Consider the following 19,813-nt stretch of genomic DNA (forward strand, 5'->3'; position numbering starts at 1 on the left):
GAACAAGGTGGCAATCACTGGGTTATTCACTGAGTCGTGGCTGTATTTTAAAACTCTCCGAATGTCCAAGGACCCTCACCAGCAGGGCCACCTCACTCAGCGGGTAGCACTCTCGCCTCTAACCACCTCCCCTTGACATTCAACGGCATTACCATCGCCGAATCCCCCACCATCAACATCCTGGGGGTCACCATTGACCAGAAACTTAACTGGACCAGCCATATAAATAACGTGGCTACGAGAGCAGGTCAGAGGCTGGGTATTCTGCGGCGAGTGACTCACCTCCTGACTCCCCAAAGTCTTTCCACCATCTACAAGGCACAAGTCAGGAGTGTGATGGAATACTCTCCACTTGCCTGGATGAGTGCAGCTCCAACAACACTCAAGAAGCTCGACACCATCCAAGATAAAGCAGCCCGCTTGATTGGCACCCCATCCACCACCCTAAACATTCACTCCCTTCACCACCGGCGCACTGTGGCTGCAGTGTGCACCATCCACAGGATGCACTGCAGCAACTCGCCAAGGCTTCTTCGACAGCACCTCCCAAACCCGCGACCTCTACCACCTAGATGGACAAGGGCAGCAGGCGCATGGGAACAACACCACCTGCACGTTCCCCTCCAAGTCACACACCATCCCGACTTGGAAATATATCGCCGTTCCTTCATCGTCGCTGGGTCAAAATCCTGGAACTCCCTTCCTAACAGCACTGTGGGAGAACCGTCACCACACGGACTGCAGCGGTTCAAGAAGGCTGCTCACCACCACCTTCTCGAGGGCAATTAGGGATGGGCAATAAATGCCGGCCTTGTCAGCGACGCCCACATCCCGTGAACTAATAAAAAAAAATCAGAAGGTCGTGGGTTCAAGTCCCACTCCAGAGACTTGAGCACAAAATCTAGGCTGACAGTTCCAGTGCAGTACTGAGGGAGAGCTGTATTGTTAGAGGTGCCTTCTTTCAGATGAAACGTTAAGCCGAGGCCCTGTCTGCCCTCTCAGGTGGACATAAAAGATCCCGTGACACTATTTCGAAGAAGAGCAGGGGAGTTCTCCCCGCTGCACAGGCCAATATTTATGCTTCAACCAAGATCACTAAAAAATTATCTGGTCATTTATCTCATTGCTGTTTGTGGGATCTTGCTGTGCGAAAATTGACTGCCACGTTTCCTACATTACAACAGTGATTACACTTCAGAAGTACTTCATCGGCTGTAAAGCGCTTTTGGACCTCCTGAGGTTGTGAAAGGCGCTATATAAATGCAAGTCTCTCTTTCTTTCTTATTGCAGTGGTAATGTACCATTAAATGACATTTACCCCACACCTTACTTTTCAGCACTAAAAGTCACAGGTTCTTCATCACTAATCTGCTAACCTGGCTTTCTAGCACTCACTTGGGCATACAGAAAGAAATGAACTTGCATTTATTTTGCGCCTTTCACAACCTCAGGACGTCCTAAAGTGCTTTACAGCCAATGAATTATTTTTTTGAAGTGTCGTCACTGTTGGAATGTAGGAAGCAAACATGAACATTTTGGATTTTGCCTGATTACCTCTGCGGATCGGGGAGCGTTTATAGGGACAGTGAACGGGAGGAGTATATCCTACGATGAGGTGGGGTTGTGGGCCATATGTTTTACTTTCCTCGTTCCACGTTCTGTTAAGCAAACAGGTTTTTTATCAATGTTACAAATTTTACCAGATTAGAGGGTAAGAGAGACAGCTCTCTGTGCATCGGGGTGAATGAGGTGTGAAATCCAGTGCAAAACGATACAGGACACAGCCTCTGGAATACATTGCTGGCTGGCGTGGTGGGTGCTGACTCTCTGTAGTCTTCAAGAGGGAGTTGGCTCGGTTCCTGACTGGGGCAGAGGTCACATCATATAGAAGGTAAATGCCTTTATAGAGAACATTTGGTCAGTGTGATCTCCAGGACTGCTTTCGATTGTCTGAGTGGAGTGGGGGGGGGGGTCGGAGAGGAATTTTCCAGGGTATTCTTTCCCTCATTGGCCCTGGGTTTTTTCCTCTTTTATTTTTGCCTTTCCCGGGAGGGAAGAAGTGTTTAGTCATGACGCCTCGGTCACCGTGGGGTGGGGCAGGTTTGATGGACCCAGCTGGTCTTTCCCTGCCAGTCAATTTCGTCTGTTCGTAGGACTGAAAGTGGTAACCGCCAGACAAAGTTCCCTCGACAGGTGCGTTAACGGGAAATGTTTGCCAGGTGGAGCCCGGATGAGCAAAGTCCCGTCACGTTGGCTGCACAAGCCCATTAAGGGCCAGTGGTTAGATGGCGGTTCACACTGAGTGTGAGGATAGAGAGACAGCACCACGCCTGGACTCACCTTCTGGCAGTGTGGACAGGGGTAGTTGTGAGACGCTGTCTGAAGGTGATGTTCAAGGGCCTCGGGCGTGGAATATTTACTTAAACACCTCGAACACCTGGAAGCGAAAAAAAAATTAAGAGGAATTAAGCTTTCCGATGCAAGGATTAATTTTGTTTTGAAAAAATAAATAGTGGTTTGTTTGGTTGGTAAGTGTCGCTCACTGTGGGACTCGGGCATACAGATCAGGACAGGTCAGGTCAGGTCCCAGTCCGTGTGGAGGTGACTGTCCTCAGCCAGGGAATTCGTCATGGTGCCTCTGGACCAGGAAGGGGAGAAATCTACCGACCTTTACTGAAAAATAATTCGGAGGCGAACGTCTCATTCGTGTGCTGACACCGCCAATAAGATGATAGATATGGAGGAGAAAGGCCATTCAACCTATCCAGCCTCATCTAACAACAACAATTTGCATTTATATAGTACCTTTAATGTAGTAAAACATCCCATGACGCTTCACAGGAGCGATCGGACAAAATGTGACACCGAGCCACATAAGAAGATAATTCTATGTAATATTAGGACAGGCGATCAAAAGCTTGCTCACAGATGTAGGTTTTAAGGAACGTCTTAAAGGAGGAGAGAGAAAGGCCGAGAGGTTTAGGGAGGGAATTCCAGAGCTCAGGTCCTAGGCAGCTGAAGGCACGGCCGCCAACGGTGGAGCCATTAAAATCAGGGATGCGCAAGAGGCCAGAATGGGAGCAGCACAGGGATCTCAGATGGTTTTAGGGCTGCAGGAGGTTAGGGAGGGGGCGAGGCCATGGAGGAATTTGAAAACAAGGATGAGAATTTTAAAATGGAGGCATTGCCGGATCAGGAGCCAAAGTTGGTCAGCGAGCACAGAAGAGCAACCATACAGTTTCCTGCCCATTTGTTTCTAAAAAGGTTTTTGTCTCCGTTACTCCAAAGTCTACTCCGTGGGCTGATGACTGTTAACAATTTCCTGCCATGCCTAATTTTGCTTTTTGCTTGTTTGAATCTGTGTTTCCTTCTTTTGCTGTCACAGGCTAATTTGAAGCAATTCTTTCAATGCCATTTACTTTATAAGCCTCTGTATGAGGTCTCCTCTCAGTTGCCTCCTTTCAAGATGGAAAAGCCAAAGTTACTTTGGCTCAGTGAAGAAATATTGACCGGGATACTGGGGAGAACTCCCCTGCTCTTCTTCGAAGTAGTGGCCGTGGGATCTTTTACGTCCACCTGAGAGGGCGGACGGGGCCTCGGTTTAACATCCCAGCCGAAAGACGGCATCTCTGACAGTGCAGCACTCCCTCAGTACTGCACTGAGAGTGCCAGCTGAGATTTTGTGCTCAAGTCTCTGGAGTGGGGACTCGAACCCACGACTTTCTGACTCATGAGGCGAGAGAGAGAGAGAGCTACCCACTGAGTCACGGCTGACATTAAGAGAGGATTAGGAGCATGAAACGGTGGGGTAAATCTCAACTCCAACACAGTCTGTGGGGCGGAGAAGAGTTTGCAGGATGTGACCTGGGGCGTATGATTTATGAGACACTTCCCGTGACCTGGCTGGCTGGATGTTTCTGGAGGCAGGGAGCAATCGCTGGAACCCATCTCAAAAAAAAGATAACATTTCTACACAAAATGATGCAACTGACAATCAGACAGAACAGCCGCTTCACCTGTAAAAAGTGGGACCTTTCTTGGGCGCTTGTTGAGGGTACAGGCTGTGTGAATACTGGTGAACCCCCAACTCGTAAAGCGACGGGAAGATCTTACTACAGAGGTGGCAGCGGTACGTTATCTCATCATCGTGGTTCTTGATGTGCTCGACAAACTCCTCCAGCTTCACAAAGGTCTGAGTACAGTTCTTCACCACACATTTATACACCTGAGAGGGCGGCAAGTCGTAAAAATTAAAACAGGCCCAGGACCTCGGCAACGTACGTTCTCTCCCAACGCCCAAAGAACGATGTCGTGGGTTCATTGGAACAGGAGGAGGCCATTCAGCCCCTCGAGCCTGTTCCGCTATTCAGTGAGATCATTGGCTGGTCTGTATCTTAACTCCAACTACCCGCCTTGGTTCCGTGACCCTTAATACCCTCGTCCAACAAAAATCCATCAATCTCAGTTTAGAAATTTTCAATTGACCCCCAACCTCAACAGCTTTTTTTTGGGGAGAGTTTACCAGATTTCCACTCCCCTTTGTGTGAAGATTTACTTTTAATAGGAACTGTAGAGGAGCAGAGAGATTCAGGGGTTCAAGAACAGAAATCATTAAAAACTAGTGGACAGATGCATAAAATAATTTAAAAGGTTAATGGAATGTTGGCCTTTATCTCAAGGGGGCTGGAATACAAAAGGGGTGGGGGTTATGTTACAGTTTATATAAAGCTCTGGTTAGACCCCAAGTGGAGACTGCGTTCAATTCTGGGCACCGCACCTTAAGGAGGATATATTGGCCTTGGAGGGGAGATTCACCAAAATAACACTGGGGCTAAAAGGGTTAAATTATGAGGACAGGTTGCATAAACTGGGCTTGTATTCTTTCGTGTAAAGAAGATTAAGGGGTGATCTAATTGAGGCGTTTAAAATAATCAAAGGAGTTGATAGGGTAGGTAGAGAGAAACTATTTCCTCTGGTGGGAGAGTCCAGAACAAGGGGGCATAACCTTAAAATTAGAGCCAGGCCGTTCAAGGGTGATGTCAGGAAGCACTTCTTCACACAAAGGGGAGTGGAAATCTGGAACTCTCTCCCTCGAAAAGCTGTTGAGGCTGGGGGTCAATTGCAAATTTCAAAACTGAGATTGATCGATTTTTGTTAGGGTGAGGTTATTAAGGGATACGGAACCAAGGCGGGTAGATGGAGTTAAGATACAGATCAGCCATGAGCTTACTGAATGACGGAACAGGCTCGAAGGGCTGAATGGTCCACTCCTGCTTCTGAGCTCCATGGACCACGTGCGATTGGACTGACCCACCAGAACTGCACACCCACCCGTCTGAACGTTACTATCGAATCTGCTTCCACCGCCCTTTCAAGGTGGGCAACCTGTGGGGAGCGGGGGCGGGGGGGGTTACCTGTTGGTTCTTGTGCTGGATCATGTGCGACTTGAGCTGGAAGTAAGTGATGAATTTACACGGGCAAAACTGGCACTGGTACGAGCTGTCGATCACCACCATCTGCTTCGTCTCCCCGCTGCCGTCTCCCGGGTGACCGTCTGAGTTCTGGTGCGGATGCTGAGCAGCGCCGTCCGACAATTCTGCTTCAAGTGTAAACCACAGGGAGGAGATTAAAAAAAAGAACACAAGAGTCCGTTAAAAGACATCTGACAACCACCTCATCCGAGGCGCTTCCAATTGTGGGTGCGCCCCAGTGTCGGTATCAGGTGTTCCTAGGTCAGGGATAGCGCAGGTTAGATGCAAAGGGAAGCTCCGTCTACCCCAGCACAGCTGCAATCTCAGGAGACTGTCCTACACGTCCCAGCGCGACACCACACCAGCCATCCCACGGCTTTCTGGTGAGATTGCCAATTAGCACCAATTCGGTGCTGTAACTAAGATCTGGAACGAGAGTGCGGATAAAGCCCATTTCACGTAGAACCCTTACCAGCAGGTAGGTTAGACTGTCCCCCCCAACAGCCCGAGCTGATTTGAGCCCCAGGTCCCAGAGGCGAATGGACATTGTCTAAACCCAGTGTGTCGCCCAGCCTCCAACAGTACAGTCGTTCAGCTTCAGAATGTAAGAACTAACCTGCACTTATATAGCACCTATCACATCCTCAAGGACATTTTTCTTTGAAAGGTGCTATATAAATGCAAGTTATTGTTGTCACAAGATGCTTTACAGCCAATGAAGTACTTTTGAAGTGCAGTTACTGTTGTAATTTAGGAAATGCAGTAGACAATTTGCGCACAGCAAGGTCCCACAAACAGCAATGAGATAATGACCAGATAATCTGTTTTTTTTTATATAAGAGATGTTGGTTGAGGGATAAATATTGACCAGGACACCGGGAGAACTCCCCTGCTGTCCTTCGGATAGTGCCACAGGATCTTTTACATTCATCGGCGAGGGCAGACAGGGCCTCGGTTTAACGTCTCATCCCAAAGATGGCACCTCCGACAGTGCAGCCCTCCCTCAGTACTGGCACTGGAGCGTCAGCCTGGATAATGTGTGGGAAGATCTGGATCCATTTCCTAGTGGGAACGGGTGTAACTGCACAAAACTGATTCGACATTAACTGGGCAATCTCCATCAGAAGCCACAGGAGGGCTGGTGTGGGAAATGGAAATGAATGTCTCACACCGAGCAGGAAGAAGTGCTGATCTGAGGTCGGACAGAGTAAGGGGAGCTTTAATACAAAGAATTAATTTACAGCACAGGAACAGGCCATTCGGCCCAACTGGTCTATGCCGGTGTTTATGCTCCACACGAGTCTCCTCCTACCCTGCTTCATCTCACTCTATCAGCATATCCTTCTATTCCTTTCTCCCTCATGTTTATCTGGCTTCCCCTTAAATGAATCTATACTATTCACCTCAACTACTCCTTGTGGTAGTGAGTTCCACATTCTCACCACTATTGGATTTATTAGTGACTATCTTATATTTATGGTCCCTAGTTCTGGTCTCCCCAACAAGTGGAATCATTTTCTCTACGTCTACCCTAACAAACCCTTTCATAATCTTAAAGACCTCGATCAGATCACCTCTCGGTCTTTTTTCTAGAGAAAAGAGTCCCAGCCTGTCCAGTCTTTCCTGACAGGCATAACCTCTCAGTTCTGGTGTCATCCTTGTAAATCCTTTGAATTCCTAATTGGATTTATTAGTGACTATCTTATATTGGTGACCCCTTAGTTTTGGACTCTCCCCCTCACCCATTATAAGCTGCATCTGGCCGTACTATAACTGAACTGGGAGCCTGGGAAACATTCCGTTCTCCGAGATCAACACACAAAAGAGTTTGAAAAGAGCTCCAGTTGAGAGCAGAACGGCCCCAACACACGTACAAATGACACCGACCAGGCAGACGCGCAACTGACCTGCGACCTCGCTCACACCCGGGTCCCCCGTGTCTTCCGAGTTCACCGTCACCACCTGCATGGAGACAGAGGAGCGCGAGACCCCTGCGGGCCACACCTTGTGGGTCTGCATGTGCTTCTTGACGTTGGATTTCTGGGCAAAGGCTCGGCCGCAAACAATGCACTGGAACGGCTTTTCCCCCGTGTGGCTGCGAAGAAAAAGGGAAACGCAGAGTCGGTCAGAGGGCAACCAGGAAGACGAGAGATTACACAGCGTTCCAACTTAAAACAGTTCAACGGACTTCGTCACAATCAACCAAAAGGGAACATCGCAACTTGGGGGAGTGAAATTTAGAGTTGGGGGGATGCCCGTTCTATTAACTACTTGGAAGTCCGCCCTTTAACACACCCTTACACACGTTAAACAGAACCCCGCGATGTTGTGGTAAAAGGAACTTGTATTTATATAGTGCCTTTCACCACCTCAGGATGTCCTAAAGTGCTTTACCGCCAATTAAATACTTTTGAAATGTAGTCACTGTTGTAATGGTTTGTGTGGTTGGTGTGTGTGTGTGTGTGTGTGTGTGTGTGTATGTGTGCGTGCGTGTATATGTGCATGTGCGTGTGTATGTGCGTGTGTGCGTGTGTGTATATGCGTGCGTGCGTGCGTGCGCGTGCGTGCGTGCGTGTGCGTGTGTGTGTGCGTGTGTGTGTGTGCGTGCGTGTGCGCGTGTGTGTGTGCGCGTGTGTGTGCGTGTGTGTGTGCGTGTGCGTGTGTGTGTGCGTGTGTGTGTGCGTGTGTGTGTGCGTGTGTGTGTGCGTGTGTGCGTGTGTGTGCGTGTGCGTGTGTGTGTGCGTGTGTGTGCGTGTGCGTGTGTGCGTGTGTGTGTGCGCGTGTGTGTGCGTGTGCGTGTGTGTGTGCGTGTGTGTGTGCGTGTGCGTGTGTGTGTGCGTGTGTGTGTGCGTGTGTGTGTGTGTGTGCGTGTGTGTGTGTGCGTGTGTGTGTGCGTGTGTGTGTGCGTGTGTGTGTGTGTGTGTGCGTGCGTGTATATGTGTGCGTGCGTGTGTGTGCGTGCGTGCGTGCGTGCGTGCGTGCGTGTGTGTGTGCGTGTGTGCGTGCGTGGGAGAGGAAGGGATAAATATTCCACCTTCTGTCTTGGAGATCAGGGAGTATTAATGCAGAAGTATTCCTCAGGGAATTAAATGGTGCATTGTCTACAATGGGGCAATTATATAAATAGAGTAGGCCCCAGGGACAGGCTTGCCTCTTAACATACACAACCTGATATTGGGTGGGGGGCAGTATTGATACTGTAACAGTATCTTTGGTCAATACTGCCAGCTTTGCTAAACCGTCACAAATCACTGGTTAGGCCTCAGCTGGAGTATTGTGTCCAATTCTGGGCACCGCACTTCAGGAATGATGTCAAGGCCTTAGAGAGGGTGCGGAGGAGATTTACCAGAATGGTACCGGGGATGAGGGACTTCAGTTACTTGGAGAGACTGGAGAAGCCGGGGTTGTTCTCCTTAGAGCAGAGTAAGGTTAAGGGGAGATTTAATAGAGGTGTTCAAAATCATGAGGGGGTTTAAATAGAGTAAACAGGAAGAAACTTTTTCCACTGGCAGGAGGGTCGGTAACCAGAGGAGACAGGTAATTGGCAAAAGAACCAGAGGGGAAATGAGGAGAATTTTTTTTTTTTTACACAGTGAGTTGTTATGATCTGGAACGCGCTGCCTGAAAGGGCGGTGGAAGCAGATTCAATTATAACTTTCAAAAGGGAATTGGATTAATTACTTGAAAAGGAAAGATTTGCAGGGCTATGGGGAAAGAGCAGGGAGAGAGGAACTAAATGGACAGCTCTTTCAGAGAGCCGGTACAGGCACAATGGCCTCCTTCTGCGCTGCAAGATACGAGACACCAATCAGGAGAGGAGAGGCAGGCGGCCAGTTGCTGTCTGTCCCTTGGACTGTGTCCCATCAGGAAACCAACTCTCCTACCTTCTAATGTGCTGCTGGAGATCAAAATTCTTCCCAAACATCTTGTCGCAGTAGCTACATTTCAGCTTTTGCAATTTCCCTTTTCCTGAAACACAAAAGAAAAAACGTTTGTGACGCTCACTCGGATTTCCATTTTCTATCTCTCTCCTTTCTGCCGATTTTCATCCTTTATTTTTTGGGCCGCGTAGAACGTTTCGAGGAGGGCCTACGAGACAACTCTTCACCGGAAGGACCTCCCGGAGCACAAAGCCCGGAATTTGCTCCAAAAATAACAGAGAGCCGAACAGCGCTCTCCGTTCCTTCAGGGCAAATGGAAGAGCAACTTCCGGTGAGCATGAATTCGCAGCGTGACCTGAAAATCTGGAAGTTGCTCAACCAGATGCCCAGCTCGTCCAAAAGCCGCGTGGGACGGACAGCTCGCAGGTGAAATGAATGAAGCTGCTGCACCGCCTAGCTGGAAACAAACTAAACTGCTCAGAAAAAGGGTTGTTTAGGTCTAAACTAACTTTTAACATAAGCCGTGATGACCGCCAAACAACCACTCTGGTGCTGAAAATTAACTTTTAAAAATGTGGGGAGTCTCATTCCTCCCGATTTTAATTGCTGTTGGACGTTTAAGAAATAATTTTACATTTTTTTTTAAACTGTCTCTTTTATCGCTGCTTTTAATTCAATATTTATTTTGCTTTCTCTAACTGATTTTACATTGAATTTACTGTTGTAGCTTTCACTTCCTGGTTCTGTGTCTGCGTGGCTTGTCAGGGATGCTTCAGTTGATTGGTTTTGGGGAGAGAGAGAGAGATTCTTCCTCCAACTCACAGCTCACTGATCCCCGGGGGAGGACGCTGCACTTTTAGCAGCTCACCATTAGAGGACGTTCCCGCACGAAAGCCCGTGGGTCGTTTGTGGGTGAGTTTAAATCTGATGGGCAGCAGCCTTTGTGCGTCCGCCACTCAGAGCAAATTCTGGGCCAACGGGTCCTGTCGCAACCACTGCTCCCCTAACGCTGTACGAGAGACAGCGACGGGCGCACCTCGATGGGGACCACCTTTGATGCTCCCTCATACCCGCGCACCCCCACCCCACCGTGACTCTGCTACACTCACGTCGACCCTCGTCCCCCCCTCCCCCAGACAGGTACACAAACCACCCTCCAAGCACCTCACCCAAATGGCCATTCTACACGGTGAACGTCATTAGGCTATTCAACCATGGGAGGTATCACAGCTTAGCCCAATCCTGTCCTCGGTGAGGGGTGGGGGCGTTACTGACAATCAGGAGCAGGAATTCTGGCTGATTTTCCTTTGCCCCATCACCTCAAACCCAGAGGCACAAAAAGGTCCCAATCACTGCACCAACTGACACACTGAGGGGGAGATTTTAATTCAACCCCCCCAGCAATTGGGTGGGGGGAGTGGGAGAGACTGACCTGCTGGCCTCCCTCCCCGAGCCCAATTTTAACGCAGGGACACGCACCCGAATCCGGCCGGGATCTTGATGACATCATCGGGACCCAGCAACTATTTTAACGTTGGCCTGGGGGGGGTGGGCAGGAGAGAAGAGAGGCTGGGAATTCCCACCAGGCCAGAGACTAATCACCGGGAGGAAAGGAAGGGGGACCCTCCAGGTTAAGGGTATTTTGTCCCTCTGTGGGACCCCAGAGGATCTGGAGGCCTTTACAAGGGAAAGTGTACGTAGGCCTCCACTTCCCCGCGCCCCCCGGACTCTCCTCTCCTCCCCCAAACCACTGACCGCCCGTTTACCCCCTGACCTCGGGCCCAACTCGCAGACTCTGAGCCGCCCGATATTAACGGCCAGGCATCTGCTGCCCGACCATTTTGGAGGAGAAGTCGGCCAGCGGCCTGCTCAGGAGGTCCGGCCATTCACTAGGCTGCTTCCCTGCCAGGGGGTTAAAATCCCCTCGCCCTCCATAACTCAGCAAGGACCAAGGGGGGAAAATCGAACCCCCTCTATGGCTCGGTTCCACAACAGGCATTACTCTGACCCATATCCGTGTTCTGTGGACACGATGGAGATCTACATGGAGATCTTCCAGAATTCACTAGATTCTGGAAAGGTCCCAGTGGATTGGAAAACCACAAACGTAACACCCCTATTCAAGAAGGGAGTGAGACAGAAAGCAGGTAACTATAGACTAGTTAGCCTAACATCTGTCATTGGGAAAATGCTACATTCCATTATTAAGGAAGTAGTAGCAGGACATTTGGAGACTCATAATACAATCAAGGAGAGTCAACATGGTTTTATGAAGGGGAAATCGTGTCTGACAAATTTATTAGGGCTTTTTGAGGAAGTAACGGGCAGGGTGGATAAAGGGGAACCAATGGATGCAGTATATTTGGATTTCCAAAAGGCATTCGATATTATCTTAATATTAAGATAATTAATATTATCTTAATCAGCATAAGAATACTGCACAAGATAAGAGCTCATGGTGTTGGGGTTAATATACTGGCATGGATAGAGGATTGGCTAACTAACAGAAAACAAAGAGTCGGGATAAAAGGGTCATTTTCAAAATGGCAATCTGTAACTAGTGGGGTGCCGCAGGGCTCAGTGCTGGGGCCTGAACTATTTACAATATATATCAATGACTTGGACGAAGGAACAGAGTGTAATGTGGCCAAATTTGCTGATGATACAAAGATAGGTGGAAAAGCAAGTTGCAAGGAGGACACAAAGTGTCTGCAAAGGGATATTGACAGGAAAAGCGAAAATTTGGCAGCTGGAATATAATGTGGGAAAATGTGAAGTCATCCACTTTGGGAGGAAAAATAAAAAAAGCAAAATATTATTTGAATGGAGAAATGCTACAAAATGCGGTGGTACAGAGGGATCTGGGTGTCCTCGTACATGAAACACAAAAAGTCAACATACAGGTGCAGCAGGTAATCCGGAAGGCAAATGGAATATTGGCCTTTATTTCTAGGGGGATGGAGTATAAAAGCAGGGAAGTCATGCTACAACTGTACAGGGTGCTGGTGAGACCACACCTGGAGTACTGCGTACAGTTCTGATGCCCTTATTTAAGGAAGGACATACTTGCATTGGAGGCAGTTCAGAGAAGGTTCCCGAGGTTGATTCCGGGTATGGAAGGGTTGTCTAATGAGGAAAGATTAAACAGGTTGGGTCTATACTCATTGGAGTTCAGAAGAATGAGAGGAGATCTTATTGAAACATAAAAGATTCTGACAGGACTCGATAGGGTAGATGCTGAGAGGACGTTACCCCTCATGGGGGAATCTAAAACTAGGGGGCATAGTCTCAGAATAAGGGGTCGCCCGTTTAAGACGGAAATGAGAAGGAATTTCTTCTCCCAGAGGGTCGTGAATCTTTGGAATTCTTTACCCCAAAAAGCTGTGGAGGCTGAGTCATCGAATACACTCAAGGCTGAGTTAGACAAATTTTTGATCAGCAAGGGAGTCAAAGGATATGGAGAAAAGGCGGGAAAGTGGAGTTGAGGTAAAAATCAGATCAGCCATGATCCCATTGAATGGCGGAGCAGGCTCGAGGGGCCGAATGGCCCACTCCTGCTCCTATCTCTCATGGTCTTATGAAACTCCCTCCCCCACACCCCCCCACCAATTCTGGTGAGAGTCACAAAGGTCCTCCTCACTGGTGAAGGAAATTCTACTCAATGTACGATTACGGTTGAGAAAGGCATGGATGTTAGGGAACTTGGGGAAATAAATAGTGATGTCTTGAGGAGTGTACATATTACAGAGAGGGAGGTGCTGGAAGTCTTAACGCGCATCAAGGTAGATAAATCTCCGGGACCTGATGAAATGTATCCCAGGACGTTATGAGAGATTAGGGAGGAAATTGCGGGTCCCCTAGCAGAGATATTTGAATCATCGACATCTACAGGTGAGGTGTCTGAAGATTGGAGGGTAGCAAATGTTGTGCCTTTGTTTAAGAAGGGTGGCAGGGAAAAGCCTGGGAACTACAGACCGGTGAGCCTGACATCTGTAGTGGGTAAGTTGTTAGAGGGTATTCTGAGGGACAGGATCTACAGGCATTTGGAGAGGCAGGGACTGATTAGGAACAGTCAGCATGGTTTTGTGAGAGGAAAATCATGTCTCATGAATTTGATTGAGTTTTTTGAAGGGGTAACCAAGAAGATAGATGAGGGCTGTGCAGTAGACGTGGTCTACATGGACTTTAGCAAAGCCTTTGACAAGGTACCGCATGGTAGGTTGTTACATAAGGTTAAATCTCACGGGATCCAAGGTGAGGTAGCCAATTGGATACAAAATTGGATTGACGGCAGAAGACAGAGGGTGGTTGTAGAGGGTTGTTTTTCAAACTGGAGGCCTGTGACCAGCGGTGTGCCTCAGGGATCGGTGCTGGGTCCGCTGTTATTTGTTATTTATATTAATGATTTGGATGAGAATTTAGGAGGCATGGTTAGTAAGTTTGCAGATGACACCAAGATTGGTGGCATTGTGGACAGTGAAGAAGGTTATCTGGGATTGCAACGGGATCTTGATAAATTGGGCCAGTGGGCCAATGAATGGCAGATGGAGTTTAATTTAGATAAATGTGAGGTGATGCATTTTGGTAGATCGAATCGGGCCAGGACCTACTCCGTTAATGGTAGGGCGTTGGGGAGAGTTATAGAACAAAGAGATCTAGGAGTACAGGTTCATAGCTCCTTGAAAGTGGAGTCACAGGTGGATAGGGTGGTGAAGAAGGCATTCCGCATGCTTGGTTTCATTGGTCAGAACATTGAATACAGGAGTTGGGATGTCTTGTTGAAGTTGTACAAGACATCAGTAAGGCCACACTTGGAATACTGTGTACAGTTCTGGTCACCCTATTATAGAAAGGATATTATTAAACTAGAAAGAGTGCAGAAAAGATTTACTAGGATGCTACCGGGACTTGATGGTTTGACTTATAGGGAGAGGTTGGATAGACTGAGACTTTTTTCCCTGGAGAGTAGGAGGTTAAGGGGTGATCTTATAGAAGTCTATAAAATAATGAGGGGCATAGATAAGGTAGATAGTCAAAATCTTTTCCCAAAGGTAGGGGAGTCTATAACGAGGGGGCATAGATTTAAGGTGAGAGGGGAGAGATACAAAAGGGTCCAGAGGGGCAATCTTTTCACTCAAAGGGTGGTGAGTGTCTGGAACGAGCTGCCAGAGGCAGTAGTAGAGGCGGGTACAATTTTGTCTTTTAAAAAGCATTTGGACAGTTACATGGGTAAGATGGGTATAGAGGGATATGGGCCAAGTGCAGGCAATTGGGACTAGCTTAGTGGTATAAACTGGGCGACATGGACATGTTGGGCCGAAGGGCCTGTTTCCATGTTGTAAACTTCTATGATTCTATGAATGGCCGGGAAGATCAACTTTTTTTTGTAGAATATGTTGCAGGTCCTGATAGAAAGACTTAACATTTATAAAACGCCTTCCACCACCTCAGCACGTCTCAAACTACTTTACAGCCAATGAAGTACTTTTTGAAGTATAGTCACTGTTGTAATGAAGGAAACACAGCAGCCTATTTGCGCACAGCAAGATCCCACAAACAGCAATGTGGTAAATGTGATAAATACTGGCCAGGTCACCAGCGAGAGCTCCCTTGCTCTTAGAATCTCAGAATGGTTATAGCACAGAATGAGGCCATTTGGCCCATCGAGCCCGTGCCGGCTCTTTGTCACAGCAATCCAGTTAGTCCCATTCCCCCACTCTTTCCCCGCAGCCCTGCAAATGTTTTCCCTTCAAGTATTTATCCAATTCCCTTTTGAAAGCCATGATTGAATCTGCTTCCACCGCCCTTTCAGGCAGCGCATTCCAGATCATAACTACTCGCTGTGTCAAAAAAATTTTTCCTCATGTCGCCTTAAATCTGTCTCCTCTGGTTCTCCACCCTTCCACCAATGGGAAGAGTTTCTCTTTATTTACTTTATCTTCATGATTTTGAACACTTCTATCAAATCTCCCCTTAACCTTCCCTGCTCTAAAGGAGAACAATCCCAGTTTCTCCAGTCTCTCCACATAACTGAAGTCGCTCATCCCTGGTACCATTCTAGTAAATCTCCTCTGCACCCTCTCTAAGACCTTCACATCCTTCCTAAAGTGCGGTGCCCAGAATTGGACACAATACTCCAGTTGTGGCCGAACCAGTGTTTTATAAAGGTTCATCATAACTTCCTTGCTTTTGCCTTTATTTATAAAGCCCAGGATCCCGTATGCTTTTTTTTAAAACCGCTTTCTCAACCTGTCCTGCCACCTTCAAAGATTTGTGGACATATACCCCCAGGTCTCTCTGCTCCTGCACCCCCTTTAGAATTGTATCTTCTTTGAACCAGTGCCGTGGGATCTTTTAAGTCCACCTGAGAGGGCAGACGGGGCCTCGATTTAACGTCTCATCCGAAAGACGGCACCTCCGGCAGTGCGGCACTCCCTCAGCACTGGCACTGGGAGTGTCGGCCTGGATTACGTGCTCAAGTGTCTGGAGTGGGACTTGAACCCACGACCTTCTGACTCAGGAGGCTAGAGTAATAAAGGAAGGTCTCCTCCCAGCTTGCGTTTGACCCTCTTACCTTCCTGAAGGCCCATAGCGTCTTTGGAGTGCCTGTTCTTCCCGCTGTCGGAATCGAAGCCAGTGAGATCGCTGGAGCCGGGGTTGAGGGCCGAGCTGGTGACGATGCTGCTGGTTTTCGCTTTGAAGCCTTGCTTCCCCGGGCTGTACACAGGCGGAGTGGTGAAAGGCGAGCTCTCCACACACTGGCTCGGAACCTGGAGACCCGGCACAAAGGGCAGTGACTGGAGACGAGAGCGAGGCCCGCTGACAGAGTACGCGGACTACAACCGTGGGCGGACAGTCCCAGGTTCAAACGCACCGGCTCGGTTCCACACCACACGAGCCTCCTCCCTCCCGACTTCATCTCACCCGATCAGCATGTCCTTCTATTCCTTTCTCCCTCGTGTGTTTATCCAGATTCCCCTTAAATGAATCTATGCTATTCGCCTCAACTACTCCTTGTAGCGAGTTCCACATTCTCACCACTCTCCGGGTAAAGAAGTTTCTCCTAAATTCCTTACTGGATTTATTGGTGACTTATCTTATATTTATGGCCCCTAGTGCTGGTCTTCCCCACAAGTGGAAACATTTTCTCTATGTTTACCTATCAAACCCCTTCATTATCCTAAAGACCTCTCTCAGGTCACCTCTCAGCCTTCTATTTTCTAGGGAAAAGAGCCCCAGCCTGTTCAATCTTTCCTGATTAAGTATATCCTCACAGTTCTGGTATCATCATTGTAAATCTTTTTTTGCACCTTCTCTAGTGCCTCTATATCCTTTTTGTAAACAATTTTACAACACCAAGTTATAGTCCAGCAATTTTATTTTAAATTCACAAGCTTTCGGAGGCTACCCCCTTCGTCAGGTGAACGATGTGAAATACAAATTTCTTTCACCTGACGAAGGAGGAAGCCTCCGAAAGCTTGTGAATTTAAAATAAAATTGCTGGACTATAACTTGGTGTTGTAAAATTGTTTACAATTGTCAACCCCAGTCCATCACCGGCATCTCCACATCATATATCCTTTTTATAATATGGAGACCAGAACTGCGCACAGTGCTCGCAAGTGTGGTCTAACCAAAGTTCTATAACATAACTTCTCTGCTTTTCAATTCTATCCCTCTAGAAATGAACCTCAGTGCTTGGTTTGCTTTTTTTTTAAAAAAATGGCCTTATTAACCTGCGTCGCTACTGTTAGTGATTTGTTTTTCTCCATCCCCAGATCCCTCTGCCCAGAGCAATCGCAAACTAACTCTCCGCCTCGGTCTCTCCCCACAGCCCTATAGGTTCCTCTGCTTGAAATACAAATTTCTTTGACGTGCAATGTGAGTGCATTTTTTTTTTAATATATATATTAATCCTTGGGATAGTTATTGTAACGAAAAGCCTCGATGGGGCCACATCACTGGATGTTCCCCCGCAACACTGGAGTCTTGTGTTGGGTGTCAGCTAAGCAGCCCCCCCCTCCCGCTGACTATCCAATTCCGAGCTTGAGGGGGGGAAACACATACAGGATACAAGCGTCACAACATCCTGTCACGTTTTTGCCCCGTCACGTCCGCCATTAACCCCACCTTCATACAATCAAATCATAGAATCATACAGCACAGAGGGAGGCCATTCGGCCCATCGAGCCTGTGCCATCTAAAAAAAAAAATCAAGGCAGCCGCGGTGCCTCAAGCTGCTTGCGCGCGCGATTGATCGATCGGTACCTGTATCTGTTGGAAGTGCTGCATTGCCAGCGACTGCCCCTCGGAGGACGAGTTCCCGTTCATCGGGGCCAGCGTGCTGTAGATCTGCACCACTGCGTTCCCGTTGGAGCTGGGCTGAACTTGCGGAGTCATGGTGGGGGGTGCAGGTGGGGGCGGGGGAATGTACGAGCTCCCCGGGTGCATGTTGTGACTGCTCTACAGAACACAGTGAAAACACACAGAGGAAAACTAATTGATTATTTTTTAAACGACACAACCTTCAATCTCTCCCGACTTTGTCTCACAAAAAAATTGGAGGAGTTTTCACAGGGAAATCGCCCAGAAGAGGACCCCGTCTCCCGTCCTGGTAGCAGCGACGATAATGGAGGTGTTGCAATCGATCTCCATCAATTAGTCTCCAACAGACCCAGACATGAGGTGAGGAAAACCCCCAGTGGTGGAGAGCTTTGGGAACCATAGGTCCAAAAGTCACCTGATCCCCCCCAATCATGCTACACTCACCACATGTCATGTCTCAAATTACTCGTATACTGTATCCCAAAATGCTATTTTCTGAATGGATACAGAAGGTTAAGAGGTGACTTGATTGGGGTTTTTAGGATTTTGAAAGGAATTGATAGGGTGGATAGAAAGAAACTTTTTACCGCTGGTGGGGGGAGTCTAGGACAAGGGGACATAACCTTAAAATCAGAGCCAGGCCATTCAGGGGAGAAATTAGGAAACATTCCTTCACACAAAGGGTGGTAGAAGTGTGGGACTCTCTCCCACAAAAGGCAGTAGACGCTCAATTAATAATTTTAAATCTGAGACTGATAGATTTTTGCCAGCCAAGGGTATTAAGGGATATGGAGCCAAGGTGGGTAAATGGAATTAGGATACAGATCAGCCATGATCTCATTGAATGGCGGAACAGGCTCAAGGGGCTGAATGGCCTCCTCCTGTTCCTATCTGATTTGCATTCGAATGAATTGATATTGACTGTTTCCACCGTCTCCCGGGGGAGCCTGGTCCATAGATTAAGAACATAAGAAATAGGAGCAGGAGCAGGCCATTCGGCCCTTCGAGCCTGTTCCGCCATTCAATAAGATCATGGCTGATCTTTGACCTCAACTGCTCCTTCCCGCCCGATCCCCATTTCCCTTGATTCCCTTAGTGTCCAAAGATCTATCGATCTCAGTCTTGAATATACTCAACGAATGAGCATCCACAGTCCTCTGGGGTAGAGAATTCCAAAGATTCACAACCCTCTGAGTGAAGAAATTCCTCCTCATCTCGGTCCTAAATGGCCGACCTCTTATCCTGAGACTATGTCCCCTAGTTCTAGACTCTCCAGCCATGGGTAACAACCTCTCAGCATCTACCCTGTCAAGCCCTCTAGGAATTTTATACGTTTATTATATGATTTCGCTCAGTGAAACACAGTGCTTCGCACTTGGGAGATCCCAATTCTGCCCCACCCAATCTCCTTCCGCTCTCCAGACATCATGTCCCCCACCTCGCACCCCCCCTCATCCTAATCCCAGAGGAACTGAGTCCAACAGTCGCCCTCCATCTGCTGAGAACCGTGAATTCCATGGATCTCTGCACCCACCCCCCTCCACAAAACCACTGTGAATTCTGGGTGTAAACCCCCCCTCCCCCCCCCCCGGGATATTGGGGCTCGAGGGCGGTGCCCCCCTGTGGAACGTACCTGCACGGGCGGCTGCATGGCCGTCATGGTCTGATCGAGGGAGGTAAAGGCAGACATGGCAGACATGAGCACGTCGTCGCTCACGATGATGTTTCCTTGGACCAGTGCCTGGGTTAGCGGGGAGTGAGGCACGGTGATATACGTGGACACTTGCTGGACGACAGGGAGGGGGGGGGGGGGGGGGGGGAGGGGAAAAGAAAAGGAGAGATCCAGTTAACGTTCCCGGTCTCTAGGACTCGATCAAACGCCCGGGTATCGCTTGCAACATCAGCATGCCGTCACTCAGCAACTAGTCAACCTCTCCCACGCACAAAGAGCTCTGTGGCGCACCTTCTCATCACCCCGCTCACTTACTCTGAAGCTCAAACTCTGTTCCCTCTGACTCCGCCCACACACACACAAACTGAAATGAGCTGAACGAAAGGCAGAACTTGTATTTATATAGCGACTTTCACCACCGCAGGACGTCCCAAAACACTTTACAGCCAATTAAGTAGTTTTGA

General features: G+C 48.4%; 1 protein-coding gene across 4 annotated transcripts in view; it reads right to left on the bottom strand.

Moving 5' to 3' along the window:
* Nucleotides 1-19,813, bottom strand: part of znf341 (zinc finger protein 341) — a 37,065-nt gene that overhangs the window by 12,020 nt on the left and 5,232 nt on the right. For 3 of the 4 annotated variants that reach the window (XM_068000224.1, XM_068000222.1, XM_068000225.1), the window contains exons 4-11: nt 19,311-19,463; nt 17,621-17,815; nt 15,927-16,122; nt 9,356-9,440; nt 7,379-7,566; nt 5,415-5,599; nt 4,017-4,225; nt 2,341-2,437 (exon numbers count right to left, since the gene is read on the bottom strand). In XM_068000224.1, coding sequence (XP_067856325.1) covers nt 2,341-2,437; nt 4,017-4,225; nt 5,415-5,599; nt 7,379-7,566; nt 9,356-9,440; nt 15,927-16,122; nt 17,621-17,815; nt 19,311-19,463 — 1,308 coding nt within the window. The remainder of the gene's footprint in view (nt 1-2,340; nt 2,438-4,016; nt 4,226-5,414; nt 5,600-7,378; nt 7,567-9,355; nt 9,441-15,926; nt 16,123-17,620; nt 17,816-19,310; nt 19,464-19,813) is intronic. The other variant, XM_068000223.1, reaches the window with a different exon arrangement.

Source organism: Heptranchias perlo, chromosome 19 (genome assembly GCF_035084215.1).
Source record: "Heptranchias perlo isolate sHepPer1 chromosome 19, sHepPer1.hap1, whole genome shotgun sequence".
NCBI classification, from domain to species: domain Eukaryota; kingdom Metazoa; phylum Chordata; class Chondrichthyes; order Hexanchiformes; family Hexanchidae; genus Heptranchias; species Heptranchias perlo.